A 14644-nucleotide genomic window follows, 5' to 3' on the forward strand; every position below is an offset into this window, starting at 1 on the left:
TAACTAAATGAAACAGTTGACCAATATTAGTTACAGTATCTTTTTCATTTAGTTATCATAACTAAATTAAATTAGTAACTGGTACTACAACAAATTAGTTCCAGTAACTAAATAAATTTCAAACTTCTTCTACACGGTCCCAAGCTTTATAGTGACTACATTTTTCTTATGTTACTGAATAAATATGACCCCATAATATATTTTAGAAACATGACACTTTCCTCTAGTTTTTAAAATATGGCTGCAATGAGTCATATTTATTGAAAAACATACACACAGAAAAATTTTGACTCCAAATTTAAGAATATATAAGATCCTGGGAACTTAAATTGGTTTATGTTTAGAAGCTCTGAGCGAGAGAAATGAGCTAGAATCGCTAGTTCTTTCAAGTTAAGAGATCGGGAACTTAAGTTCAGCATTAGCTGGAAAATGAAAAATGTCTACAGATTTGCAAATTGCAACTAAAACTAAATGATCAAGGATTTAGAATTAGGGCATTGACATTCATTGGATGGGATTTGAAATTAAATTCCTGGGTGTTTCTATTTAAGAATTTTCCATTTTTCTGTGTGTAGGAAAAATTTAGTCACTATAAAGCTTGGGACCGTTGAAAGCATGGGCCCTTTCCCCTACAGTGTTGTATAATTCGAAATCATTTCAATATCAAAATTTTGAGATACCCTCACTGTTTCAAGTAGATTAAATCGGAATTATGCATTTGGCGGGATTATGCACATACAATTATGCATGTTTGCCTACCATTGAAATCAATTTGTGAAATAATTTGTGAAATACGCCTTAAGTGACGTGGGACATTTTAAAACACGGAAAAAACTTTAATTTCTTTTATTAATGTAAATTTTTTGGATATTCTACTAATTTACTGAAGAACTCTGGCCAATAAATAATGTTACTGAAATACGTTACTGAAACGGCCTCCCGGTATGCAATTTTCTGGATGCATAAAGCCATTTCGCATGGTTTTTTGGTCCCGAAAATGTGCATATTCCCGGGATCCGTGTAGCTATTAAAACATATTGTCATAGATCATAGTTCGAAGCTAGAGTGTGTACGAAACCTTAAAGCCTTCTCCTATAAAGGTTTATGTAAGTAAAATGAATTTAAAGGACCTCTGATCTTTTGCTCATTCAAAACAGGAGTGAGGAGATCTCACAAATGTTACGATAAAACAATAATTCCGAATTATCCTATTTAACCCTAATATATAGTTTTTGAAAAATAAAATTGTAAAAAATGAAATATATGTATTCAGCGTATTCAGTAATAAAAAATATTTTCAAAATAGGCCCTACACATTTTTTCTATGACAGAGGTAAATGTAATTCTTACATGATCCATTAAAATTTTAAAATTTTGAAAACTTTCATAATTTAAAACGCTTTGGTCTCTTTTATCTCTAAACTTTTTGAATTAGCACATTTTGCCTCAGTATTTCCTATGTTGCATTCTCTTTTAAGTTAAAGTAATAAAATACATATTTAAAGATTTGGCAATCACAAAAATTCTTGTATGGTTCTGATCGGTTTTAATTAAACTGATTATCCAGTGATAAGAGAATTGAGTGTATTTAAGATATACAGAGTAAAGCATACTTCAAAAAGGCGATAAGAAAAATGACAAGGGGGCGGATTTTCCATATAAATAGTCTTGCTGCCTCTGAGATTCTCCACAGTTTTGAAAGTTCATCCAAGTGTGATAAAATGAGAATCTTTTCAGTGACCGTTCTGTGTTTGTGCTATAGTGAAATTCTTGGAGATCTCGATTGGTGGAAAACTGCCAATATCTATCAAATTTATCCGAGGTCCTTCAAGGATTCAAACGGTGATGGAATAGGTGATCTCAATGGGATTACCGAAAGGCTGCCTTATTTAAAAGACTTAGGGATTCATGCTGTATGGCTGTCTCCAATTTTCAAATCGCCAATGAAAGACTTTGGCTACGACATCTCTGACTTCTACGATATCCAACCGGAATATGGGACTATCCAAGACTTTGAACATCTTCTAAAAGTAGCTCATGATCTTAACATAAGGGTTCTTCTTGATTTTGTGCCTAATCATTCAAGTGATGAAAATGAATGGTTTGTGAAGTCAGCAAATCGAGATCCAGATTTTGAGGATTTCTATGTGTGGCATCCTGGAAAGGAGGATCCTTCAGATGCTACAAAAAAGTTGCCTCCGAGCAATTGGTTAAGTGTATTTCGTGGAAGTGCTTGGAGATTGCATGAAGGAAGAGGAGAATATTATCTTCATCAGTTCGTTTATCAACAACCCGATTTGAATTACAGAAATCCGAAAGTTGTAGATCAAATGAAAGATGTCTTAAGATTCTGGCTCAACAAAGGTGTTGATGGGTTTCGCATAGATGCTGTTCCACATCTCTATGAGATTGCTCCAAAAAATGGCCAATACCCAGATGAACCAAAGAGCGGTAATTCCGACGATCCAGACAATTCAGCTTACCTGGATCATATTTACACACAAAATCAGCCAGAAACTGTACAAATGGTTTACCAATGGCGAGAAGTTCTCGATGAATTCACAAATAGAGATCAGAATACAAGACTTATGCTAACGGAGGCGTATTCTAACATTGACATCCTCATGACCTATTACGGAGATGGTGTTAAGAATGGATCACATGTTCCTTTCAATTTCTTTCTTATCACTCAGCTTAATAACGATTCCAATGCAATTAATTTCCATAAGACCATTCGGCTTTGGTTGGACAAACTCCCTCAGGATTGTATAGCAAACTGGGTTATAGGAAACCACGATCAGAGGCGTGTGGCATCGAGATTTGGTACTTACAGAATTGATGTCATCAACATGATTCTCAATACCCTTCCTGGTGTGAGCATTACCTACAACGTAAGTTCAAATTCTGCAAGAGACAAAAGAGAATATATAAATTTTATTAACTATATTTTTCAGGGTGAGGAAATTGGAATGACAGATGTCTTCCTTACATGGGAAGAGACAGTTGATCCTGCTGCATGCAATTCTGATCCGCAACACTATCAAGAATTCTCTCGTGATCCTGAGAGAACGCCTTTCCAATGGGATGACTCCACAAGTTCGGGTTTCTCAACAAATCCGAAAACTTGGCTTCCGGTCTCCCCTCTGTACAAAGAAGTCAACGTTAAAGTTGAACGTTCATCTCGAAGAAGTCACTACAAAGTCTACCGGAAGCTTCTTCAATTGAGGCGAACACCCACTCTTCAGAAAGGAAACGTTGAAACCCGGACTCATGGGGAGAATGTACTGTCTATCACTCGAAGTCATCCTGGTGAGGATACCTTCATCACAGTGGTGAACATTGGACCTGATCACGAAATGGTTGACCTAAGGGAACTCTTCTCTGGACGGTTAATCTTTCACATCGTCTCTGTGTCCTCGTCTAGGCAAGAAGGAGATCCCGTTAAGGGCCCAATTTTAGACCTGGGCCCACATGAAGGAGTTATCCTAAAAGGATCAGCTGGGGCTTCCTACTTTGGGTACTTAATCGACAATGAGGCATAAGATCTAAATATATCAATACTTGATGTAATAAATTTACTTTGATTAAAGCTTGTATAATTTAATTTTATCTCTTTTATCTTATCTCTAAATTGTTGTTTTGATTTAAAACCCTCTGTAAATTTTATTTTACTCAGGTATGCAGTGAAGAACTCTAATTACACTTGAATACTATGCGATTAGATATAAATGCAACTTAAACTGCATCTACAAGTTGATTCTTTTTTATAATTGTAAAAGAATAATGAGTCGTTCAGAACAAGAGTGGGCTAGTTTAATAGCCTCTTTTTGCTATGAGCGTCGCTATATATTTATATATAGTTCTATATATTTATATGTAAATATATACTCTGATTTAATTAAACTGATTGATTGTGATCTGATAAAGCTCTTCAATGTATCAAAATAGAGCGATAGGAAAGAGATAAAGCAAGCAAATTTTCCATATAAAAAGGCATCATACTGTTGAGAAACTCGCCAGTTTTCGAATGATCTTCCAAGTGTAACAAAATGAGGATCTTTTCAGTGACCATTCTGTGTTTGTGCTATAGTGGAATTCTTGGAGATCTCGATTGGTGGAAAACTGCCAATGTCTACCAAATTTATCCGAGGTCCTTCAAGGATTCAAACGGTGATGGAATAGGAGATCTCAATGGGATTACCGAAAGGCTACCTTATTTAAAAGACTTAGGGATTCATGCTGCATGGCTATCTCCAATTTTCAAATCACCAATGATAGATTTTGGCTATGACATCTCAGATTTTCGTGATATTCAACCAGAGTACGGAACTCTACAGGATTTTGATCGTCTCTTAAAGATAGCTCATGATCTTAACATTAAAATACTTCTGGATCTTGTGCCTAATCATTCAAGTGATCAGCATGAATGGTTTGTAAAGTCGGCAAATCGAGATCCAGACTTTGTGGACTACTACGTGTGGCATCCTGGAAAGGATGATCCTTCTGATCCTACTAAAAAGCTTCCGCCTAGTAATTGGCTTAGTGCTTTTCGCGGAAGTGCTTGGAGATGGCATGAAGAAAGAGGAGAATATTATCTTCATCAGTTTGCCTATCAACAGCCAGATTTAAATTACAGGAATGCCAAAGTTGTGGATGAAATGAAAGATATTATAAGATTCTGGCTCAACAGAGGTGTTGATGGGTTCCGTATAGATGCTGTGTTATGTCTGTTTGAAGCGGAACCAGTTGATGGTGCATATCCAGATGAACCAAAGAGTGAAAATACCGACGATCCAGATAATCCGGAGTATCTAAATCACATTTACACACAAAATCAGCCAGAAACTGTAGAAATGGTATATCAGTGGCGTGAAGTATTTGAAGAGTTCACAAATGCTGATCAAAATACAAGGCTTATGCTAACTGAAGCATATTCAGATATAGACATCCTAATGACCTATTACGGGGATGGTGTTCGAAAAGGATCACACGTTCCTTTCAATTTCTTCTTGCTCACGCATATCAAAAATGATTCCAATGCGATTGACTTCCGCAAAGCTATTCAGATATGGTTGGACAAACTCCCTGAAGATTGCGTAGCAAACTGGGTTCTTGGGAATCACGATCAGAGGCGTGTGGCATCGAGGTTTGGTACCCACAGAATTGACATCATCAACATGATCCTCAATACTCTTCCTGGGATTAGTATTACGTACAATGTAAGATTTTGTATTTTCTTATGTATTTTCATAATTTGTGTCCTTAAACTGAAGTAAAACATTAACAGGGTGAAGAGATTGGGATGACAGACGTTTTCCTTACATGGGAAGAGACAGTTGACCCTCCTGCATGCAATTCTAATTCTGAGATCTATGACAAATTTTCACGGGACCCTGCACGCACTCCTTTCCAATGGGATGATAGTACCAGTGCGGGATTCTCAACAAATACGAAAACTTGGCTTCCGGTATCCCCTCTGTACAAAGAAGTCAATGTTAAAGTTGAACGTTCATTTCCGAGAAGTCACTACAAAGTCTACCGGAAGCTTCTTCAATTGAGGCGAACACCCACTCTTCAGAAGGGAAACGTTGAAACCCGGACTCACGGGCAGAATGTACTGTCTATCACTCGAAGTCTACCCGGTGAGGATACCTTCATCACAGTGGTGAACATTGGACCTGACCACGAAATGGTTGACCTAAGGGAACTCTTCTCTGGACGGTTGACCTTCCACATCGTCTCTGTATATTCGAAAAGGCATGAAGGGGATCCTATAAGAGGCCCAATTTTGGATTTGGATCCGCATGAAGGGGTCATCCTTAAAGGATTCCCTTAAACATCCTATCAGGCATACTATAATAGTCGATTGCAAATTAAATGTAATTAGTATTTTTTGTAATTCAATAAAGTTATTTGATGAGATATAATTATCTTCTTTTCGAGTACCATCGTCGTTATAATCTTGTTCCGATTTTCGTAAAATTGATTTTTAACAATTATTATTGAATTAATTCTTGAAATTGGAATAATATAGTATAGTTTATTTTTCACGGATTGTACTGTAGTGTTGCAAATAAAGATTCTTATGCCCCCGATACATCATTTCGATTAGAAAAATTTCATGAAATCCAAATTCGAAACCCTTCCTTTCTTAGACATTTTGCATGTTTCATGATCCACTCTTTAGCATTCAAAATTAAATTAAACGAAATTTCACCTATATCGTGATGTTCAATAGTACAAGATTAGTGCGAAAGGGAGGTATTCAACATCTGCAAAACGTTTAATTAAGGAAAAGAATATGAATATTATTTGCGTGAAATCTTCTTGATCTAAATAAAAGATGTGACGGAGCAATTATAGTTTAAATTCAGGAAAAAAGCGTTGTTCTTCAAACAACGTATTATTGTAAAACCTATTTTATTCTACTAATATAAAAAAAAAGTTTACTTTAAACTTTCAAAAAGTAAGACCCGTCGCCACTCGAGCCTGATACGCGCCACTGTTCTCCAGTTCCGCACCCCTAATGAGCTGGCGTCCTGGTCTACGCCATCGATCCATCTGAGGCTGGGTCGGCCTCGTCTCCTCGAAGCATAGAGTCCGCCCCTGAAGACTTTCCAGGCTTTGTCGTTCTGGTCCTTACGCACCAGATGACCAGCCCACCGGAGTCTATTGAGGCGTATTTGATTGACGACAATTACCTCTCGGTAACGCTCATACACCTCATGGTTGTATGCTCCGGAATCGTCCCTCCTCACATATGGGGCCAAAAATCTGTCGTAGGATCCTCCTCTCAAACGCGGCTAAGAGTTCGCAATTTTGTATGTTGAGGACCCACGTCTCAGACGAAAACATGAGGACTGGCAGGATCATAGTCCTATACAGCAGTGGCTTAGTCTTTATGCTTAAAGTTCTGGACCGGAAAACTCTTGATAGATTGAAATAGGCCTTGTTGGCTTTCAGCAGCCGTGCGCGGAATTCTGTTGAGATGTTGTTGTCGGCTGTGATTGTTGACCCAAGGTACACGAAGGAATTGACAACTTCAAAGTTGTAGTCCCCCATCGAGAACCTTGTTTGACCTATGTTCCCCGTAGATGTTGCCGGAAAAAAAGTTTAATACATAAAAAAAAATATTCAAAACATAATTTGCTATACGTGGGTAAGTCGGAGGTAATGGTGATTTCCCGACAATCTGTGGAATGCACTCTACATGTTAGTGGAGTCTCATTAACACAGGTGGAGAAGTTCAAGTATCTCGGGGTGTTATTCACGAGTGATTGTAGGTTTCACACCGAACTATCGTCGCGAATCGGTCAGGCTTCTGCAGTTATGAGAGAGCTTGGCAGAAGAGTGTTGAGGAAGGTCGAGCTTAGTCGATCGGCTTAATTATCGGTTTTCAAAGCTGTGTTTATTCCTATTCTCACCTATGGTCATGAGATTTGGGTAATGACCGAAAGGGTAAGATCGCGAGTGCAAGCTGCCGAGATGAGGTACCTTCAGGCGGTTAAGGGAATCACTCGTCGAGATCGAGTGAGGAATGTAGGCGTTCGTGAGGAACTAAGAGTCAACGAGCTGCTTCTTCGAATCGAGAGATCACAACTTCGATGGTATGGACATGTTCAACGCATGAATGAAGAAAGGTTCCCCAGAAAAGCTATGCAAGCCATTGTAAGGAGACCTCGACCTCAGGGCAGACCTAGGATAAGGTGGCTGAATAAAATTCAGGATCTTGCGTGGGAGCGCTTTTGGGATCGAACCCGAACATCTTCCTGAAGTGGCGGAGGATCGACAAGCGTGGGCTGCTAATTTGGATGTCATGGGCCCGCGACCCTAATAGGGATAAGCGGTTGAAAATGAATGAATAATTTGCTATTCATATGCCTTTTTATAAAATAAGTCGTGCTGACAATGGTAGGGTTTGGTAGCTAATTATTATTATTAATCGTATCGGGATATCTTTTAGAATGTAATCATGTTATGTTATATTGTTGTTGATCACGTGTTGAAAGAATCTGCTAAGTCCGTTTGTAGACCATCCAGGGTGTAAATTCTCTAATTTTCGTGAGTTGGTCACTAGTGATACTTATGCAAAAAAATTGACCCTTTTGTTCTCCAATTTTTTTTGAGTCACTTGACTATGATTTTGTGAGAAGTGTCACGAAAATATCGTCAGAAATGTCACAAAAATGGGCATGAAGAATCACATTTAAGTGACAAATTTTGATATTTTCTCATTTTTAGCACTTCTCACGTTCTCACAAAGTTGCAGAATTTACCCCCAGGAGTGTCTTCCATGCTCCCGGAGTTTTTGGGCAGAGGCAGTGCAATGCTATTACGTTTTATTCTCCAGAAACTCCAGAAATTCTCCAGAACTTGAAATATTCTTTAGATATTGACCCTTCAGAATATAATTTGTTTCAATCTCTGCAGAATAGTTTAATGCGCAAAATTATGGACTCTGCTGAAGCTGTCTATTTAAAACGACTTTGCGAACTTTCTTCAAGAAAAAAAACAGCCTCTTCCTTAAAATATGGAATTGATAAGCTTATACATCTTTGGAGGACAAGTGTTAAGATCAATAGAGACTATATCTTTGATTATACAAATAAAATTTCTAACAGAAAATATCTGTTGAGATTCCATTTGGGAGTCCTACGAACTTATGCAATCATCCAATAAATAGTGAGAATTTTTTTTATCACGAATATAATTAATTTATTCGTTCATTCACTTATTCATTTTCAACCGTTTAGCTACAGGGATTGCGAGCTTAGGACATCCAGGTTATCAGCCTACACCTGTAGATCCTCCGTCACTTCTGGGACATACAATTAATTTACTGTTATGAAAAAGCAATTACTTATAAAACTTCATTCATAACCAATTCAACTAATTATCTTATGATAAGACACTTAATAATATTTGCTTTACTGAGAGTACTGTGAGTATGAATCAAGCACCTAACGTTATAAAGAGGGTAACTCAAGAGAATTTTCCATATAAATAGCCCTGATGGGACTAGAAATCGTCACACTTTTAAGTGATCTTACGAGTGTGACAAAATGAGGATCTTTTCAGTGACCGTTCTGTGTTTGTGCTATAGTGGAATTCTTGGAGATCTTGATTGGTGGAAAACTGCCAATATCTATCAAATTTATCCGAGGTCCTTTAAGGATTCAAACGGTGATGGAATAGGTGATCTCAATGGGATTACCGAAAGGCTGCCTTATTTAAAAGACTTAGGGATTCATGCTGTATGGCTGTCTCCAATTTTTAAATCCCCAATGGCTGATTTTGGCTACGACATCTCTGACTTCTACGATATCCAACCGGAATATGGAACTATCCAAGACTTTGAACATCTTCTAAAAGTAGCTCATGATCTTAATGTAAGAGTTCTTCTTGATTTTGTGCCTAATCATTCAAGTGATCAAAATGAATGGTTTATAAAGTCGGCAAATCGAGATCCAGACTTTGTGGACTACTATGTGTGGCGTGATGGAAAGGAGGATTCTTCTAATCCTACCAAAAGGCTTCCACCCACTAATTGGATTAGTTTATTCCGTGGAAGTGCTTGGAAATGGCATGAAGGAAGAGGACAATTTTACCTTCATCAGTTTGCTTATCAACAGCCCGATTTGAACTACAGAAATCCGAAAGTTGTAGCTCAAATGAAGGATGTCTTAAGATTCTGGCTCAACAAAGGTGTTGATGGGTTCCGCATAGATGCTGTTTGGACAGTCTTTGAAATAGCTCCAGATAGTGATGGAAATTTTCCAGACGAACCTTTAAGTGAAAATTCTAATGATCCAGATGATCCAGGGTACTTGAAACACATTTATACGCAAAATCAGCCAGAAACAGTGGATATGGTTTATCAGTGGCGTGAACTACTTGAAGAATTTACTAGCAAGGATCAGAATACTAGACTTATGCTAACTGAGGCATATGCAGATGTTGACATTGTTATGACCTATTACGGGGATGGTGTACGAAAAGGATCACACGTTCCTTTCAATTTCAATATGATTACTGATCTTCACAATGCCTCAAATGCTGTTGATTTTCATCGACTTATTCGTGTATGGTTGGACAAACTTCCTAAAGATTGTGTTGCAAATTGGGTCATTGGGAACCACGACCAAAAACGTGTAGGATCGAGATTTGGTACCCACAGAATTGATGTCATTAACATGATGCTCAATACCCTTCCTGGGATTAGTATTACGTACAATGTAAGTTCTCGTTCTTGAACGTTCAATCAATTTGGAAAATTTAAGATAATTTTGAATATTCATATATTAAATTTACATTACTTCTAGGGCGAAGAAATTGGGATGACAGACGTTTTTATGACTTGGGAGGAGACAGTCGATCCTGCTGCATGCAATTCGAACCCTCAGATCTATGAAGGGCTGTCTAGGGATCCGGCACGAACTCCCTTCCAATGGGATGATTCTACCAGTGCGGGATTTTCAACAAATCCGAAAACTTGGCTTCCGGTTTCTCCTCTGTACAAAGAAGTCAATGTTAAAGTTGAACGTTCATCTCCGAAAAGTCACTACAAAATCTACCGAAAGCTTCTTCAATTGAGGCGAACACCCACTCTTCAGAAGGGAAACGTTGAAACCCGAACTCATGGGGAGAATGTACTGTCTATCACTCGAAGTCTTCCTGGTGAGGATACCTATATCACAGTGGTGAACATTGGACCTGATCATGAAGTGGTTGACCTGCGTGAGCTATTTCCTGGACGATTAACTTTCCATATCATTTCCTTGACATCGAAAAGACGAGAAGGAGTTGCTGTTAGGGGACCAATCTTGGACTTAGATCCACATGAAGGAGTCATCTTGAAAGGATCCGCATTTCATTGATGATTCTTAGTTCAATGTAATTAAATAAAAATACTTTTGACGAACTAAATCAAAAATTTATTTTCAAGCTCCTTTGGGATTCTAGTAAGATAAATTATTGCCTTCTTTTTGAATAGTAATCTTGTACCAATCTATGATTTGTTACAATCTTCTATTCTAAAATGTAAGATATTCTATAATTTGTAAATGAATTAACTTTTCTACGTTTCTGTAACTTTACAATGTGCAATTGAAAGGACTATGTTTTTTGAATGGATGAGGATGAGAAGCATCATAACGATCATAACTTTACAAATTCCTGGTTGATTCTATGAATTTCTTGATTGAATTTTAAGAATAGTCCTTCTACCCAAAGTATTGCAATTTATCTTTTTTTAATATTGAAATTTTTAAAATAGCTCCCATCGTTATCGTTTCTTTTCCAATTGGTAATCATTTTGTTGCACGTCAATAACAGCCATTTAATCTGACTAATGGCTAATTAATATCAATGGTACTTACCATTTATTGAACAAATACTTCAGAAGAAGGCATCGAAAAATATAACTGGCGTGACTAGCCTTGACTACCTAGCCTTCGCCAGTATCGAATGATCTTCCGGAAGAGAAACAATGAAAACTTTTTTGTTCTGGGTTCTGTGCTGGAACCATATTTGTGGGAGTCAAAGTGATCTCGATTGGTGGAGAACTGCTAATTTTTATCAAATCTATCCAAGATCTTTCAAAGATTCAAACGGTGATGGAATAGGAGATCTTAATGGGATTACCGAAAGGCTGCCTTATTTAAAAGACCTAGGGATTCATGCTGTATGGCTGTCTCCAATTTTCAAATCACCAATGAAAGATTTTGGCTATGACATCTCTGACTTCTACGATATCCAACCGGAATATGGAACGTTACAGGATTTTGATCGACTCATAAGAATAGCTCATGATCTTAATTTAAAGATCCTTTTAGATTTTGTCCCTAATCATTCAAGCAACGAAAATGAATGGTTTGAGAAGTCAGCAAATCGAGATCCAGATTTTGAGGATTTCTATGTGTGGCATCCTGGAAAGGATGATCCTTCAGATCCTACTAAAAAGGTGCCTCCGAGCAATTGGCGAAGTGTATTTCGTGGAAGTGCCTGGACTTATCATAACAAAAGAGGAGAATACTATCTACATCAATTTGCACATTTTCAACCTGATCTGAACTATAGGAATCCTAAAGTCGTGGATACTATGAAAGGCGTTCTAAGGTACTGGCTCGATAAAGGTGTTGATGGTTTTCGTGTCGATGCCGTTCCAAATTTGTTTGAAATTCTTCCTCAAAACGATCATTACCCCGATGAACCCCATAGCAGTTTGACAGAAGATGAAAATAGTTTTGATTATCTGCAGCACATATATACAATGGATCAGCCCGAAACAGTTGAGATGCTCTACCAGTGGCGTGAAGTTTTGGACGTTTACACCGCAAGAGACGGAAACATGAGAACCATGCTATCAGAATCTGATTCAGAAATCAGTATCCTTATGACTTATTACGGAGATGGAATTCGGAATGGATCACATGTTCCCTTCAATTTCAAACTTCTGTTCAATCTCAACAAAAACTCCAATGCAATTGACTTTAGGAATACCATTCATATTTGGTTGGACAACTTACCTGAAGGATGTGTTGCCAACTGGGTCATTGGAAATCATGATCGTAACCGTGTAGCAAATAGATTTGGAAGCTCCCGTATTGATCTTATTAACATGATCATCAATACTCTTCCTGGAATCAGTATCACCTATTATGTAAGCGTATACTGTTTAATCTTTCGAACTGATTAGCTAATCAAAATTTTATAGGGCGAAGAGATCGGTATGATGGATGTCTTTGTTACATGGGAAGACTCAGTCGATCCTGCTGCATGCAATTCGGATCCGGATCATTATTTAGAATTTTCACGTGATCCTGCACGTACTCCTTTCCAATGGGATGATTCCACAAGTTCGGGTTTCTCAACAAATCCGAAAACTTGGCTTCCGGTCTCCCCTCTGTACAAAGAAGTCAACGTTAAAGTTGAACGTTCATCTCGAAGAAGTCACTACAAAGTCTACCGGAAGCTTCTTCAATTGAGGCGAACACCCACTCTTCAGAAGGGAAACGTTGAAACCCGGACTCACGGGCAGAATGTACTGTCTATCACTCGAAGTTATCCTGGTGAGGATACCTTCATCACACTGGTGAACATTGGACCTGATCACGAAATGATTGACCTACGGGAACTCTTCTCTGGACGGTTAATCTTTCACATCGTCTCTGTATCCTCGTCTAGGCAAGAAGGAGATGTTGTCCGAGTCCCAATTTTGAATTTAGATCCATATGAAGCAATTATTCTCAAAGGGGCTATACAATATTAAAAATTTGAAATTGAGATCACTATTCAAATGATCTTCTATTTTTTTGCAAGTGGCGTAAATATATTTAAAAAAAATCTTTTGTGTTATGTAGTCGTACAACAGATTGCTGAAGATTTGTTAAAATGAGAGATAAGTGTTCAGGACTTTAAATTATTTATGTTGAGCCGACTGTTCAGTCCATTGTATTCAATCCCTGTTTGTTATAACTCTATTTTAGTGTCCAAGACGAAAGACAATAAAGCTCCTGCTTGGAAGGTTTTAATAACGCTGGCAGGCAAATAGAGTTGCCCAAAAGAGTATCCTCTCCCATGTTTTCCAAATGCCGAACAGTATCACAGGATGTGAATATTGTCCTCTTCTAGTTTAATGCTTTTTTCGAAAAGATTGTTTTCCTTTTTTGTAGAATTATTCTTCAATAATAGGATGTCCCATAAATTACGCAAGATTTAAATTAAATAAAAAACACTTTCTTTCTCAATTAAATTTTTTTATAAATTGAAAAATAAAGTACATAAGATAGGGTTTATGTATTAAATATCGCGTGCAGTAATTAATCTCCATAACTCTACTGGCATATGAATCCTTTCGTCGAAGGTTTCCCTGACATTTTTGGACTAATGTACTTAAATTTCGATGATGCAGTGTTTAAACTTATCTTTTAACTCTTTCGCGTCCATAGGGTAATGTCATGACTCGGGGAAAAAAGTTTTTTTGGGTATTTACATTAATTGAAATCTATCTGTTCGTGCACGACATCATAATAGAAGGATGTAAGATTCTTGGCTCATTTTCTCAAGACTCCAGTTAGATTTCAATTAATGTAAATAGCCAAAAAGAAACTTTTTTCCCCGGGTCATATATGACCCTATGGACGCGAAAGAGTTAATGCACAGAGGTGGATGTAGGCCTGTTGACTTAGGCTTGTGACTTCGAATAACCGAATAAAAAAATGTAATGGCTTAAAATTACATGATCTAAGGGACCAAATCTAATCACTAATAGAGAAAATTACAATCAGGAAATGTCTTATGCAGGAATTGCATTATTTCATAGGCTATATGACATGTCACACTATCATGCTAAAGCCACATGTCTTCAATCTCCTTAATATTAATGAATTCATAATTAATTAATTTATTAATGAACAAATCCTTCAATTTAGACATCATAAACTCGATCATGTCGCGATATCGAACGCCAGTAACAGTAACGCTTGATCAGCTTTATTTTCAAATAATACACCGCTTCTTCATTAGACTCTTCATAGTTGACGAAGTTAAATCAATTTTCTGACCAATTCTCGAACCAAATTATTTAATTATTTTTTAAATATTTTTTAAGAACAAAAAAGCGTTGGTCTGGCATTTAGTGATG

At 37.4% G+C, this 14644-nt stretch overlaps 4 protein-coding genes across 4 annotated transcripts; all 4 read left to right on the plus strand.

Annotated features, from left to right (window-relative positions):
* Nucleotides 1-1691: 1691 nt before the first annotated feature.
* On the plus strand, nt 1692-3604 carry LOC129802930 (maltase A1-like). The gene is made up of 2 exons (XM_055849166.1): nt 1692-2891; nt 2955-3604. Exons 1-2 carry the CDS (start codon nt 1722-1724, stop codon nt 3540-3542), a joined length of 1758 nt encoding a protein of 585 aa, XP_055705141.1. The 5' UTR covers nt 1692-1721; the 3' UTR covers nt 3543-3604.
* A 396-nt stretch (nt 3605-4000) lies between these two features.
* Nucleotides 4001-5927, plus strand: LOC129802935 (maltase A1-like). The gene is made up of 2 exons (XM_055849179.1): nt 4001-5219; nt 5288-5927. The coding sequence occupies exons 1-2, from the start codon at nt 4050-4052 to the stop codon at nt 5834-5836; spliced, it is 1719 nt and encodes a 572-aa protein (XP_055705154.1). The 5' UTR covers nt 4001-4049; the 3' UTR covers nt 5837-5927.
* A 3048-nt stretch (nt 5928-8975) lies between these two features.
* On the plus strand, nt 8976-10933 carry LOC129802932 (maltase A1-like). Its single transcript, XM_055849177.1, has 2 exons — nt 8976-10235; nt 10323-10933. Exons 1-2 carry the CDS (start codon nt 9063-9065, stop codon nt 10875-10877), a joined length of 1728 nt encoding a protein of 575 aa, XP_055705152.1. The 5' UTR covers nt 8976-9062; the 3' UTR covers nt 10878-10933.
* A 522-nt stretch (nt 10934-11455) lies between these two features.
* Nucleotides 11456-13553, plus strand: LOC129802934 (maltase A3-like). Its single transcript, XM_055849178.1, has 2 exons — nt 11456-12661; nt 12716-13553. The coding sequence occupies exons 1-2, from the start codon at nt 11489-11491 to the stop codon at nt 13268-13270; spliced, it is 1728 nt and encodes a 575-aa protein (XP_055705153.1). The 5' UTR covers nt 11456-11488; the 3' UTR covers nt 13271-13553.
* Nucleotides 13554-14644: the final 1091 nt, after the last annotated feature.

The sequence above is a fragment of the Phlebotomus papatasi genome, chromosome 2 (assembly GCF_024763615.1).
Source record: "Phlebotomus papatasi isolate M1 chromosome 2, Ppap_2.1, whole genome shotgun sequence".
NCBI classification, from domain to species: Eukaryota; Metazoa; Arthropoda; class Insecta; order Diptera; family Psychodidae; genus Phlebotomus; species Phlebotomus papatasi.

Excerpts from the sequence above, each read along its gene's own strand:
- LOC129802930 (XM_055849166.1), top strand. The coding sequence starts at position 1,722 with ATGAGAATCTTTTCAGTGACCGTTCTGTGTTTGTGCTATAGTGAAATT. Across the intron at positions 2,892-2,954 it reads GTGTGAGCATTACCTACAAC|GGTGAGGAAATTGGAATGAC; the intron begins GTAAGTTCAAAT and ends TATATTTTTCAG.
- LOC129802935 (XM_055849179.1), top strand. The coding sequence starts at position 4,050 with ATGAGGATCTTTTCAGTGACCATTCTGTGTTTGTGCTATAGTGGAATT. Across the intron at positions 5,220-5,287 it reads GGATTAGTATTACGTACAAT|GGTGAAGAGATTGGGATGAC; the intron begins GTAAGATTTTGT and ends AAACATTAACAG.
- LOC129802932 (XM_055849177.1), top strand. The coding sequence starts at position 9,063 with ATGAGGATCTTTTCAGTGACCGTTCTGTGTTTGTGCTATAGTGGAATT. Across the intron at positions 10,236-10,322 it reads GGATTAGTATTACGTACAAT|GGCGAAGAAATTGGGATGAC; the intron begins GTAAGTTCTCGT and ends CATTACTTCTAG.
- LOC129802934 (XM_055849178.1), top strand. The coding sequence starts at position 11,489 with ATGAAAACTTTTTTGTTCTGGGTTCTGTGCTGGAACCATATTTGTGGG. Across the intron at positions 12,662-12,715 it reads GAATCAGTATCACCTATTAT|GGCGAAGAGATCGGTATGAT; the intron begins GTAAGCGTATAC and ends AAAATTTTATAG.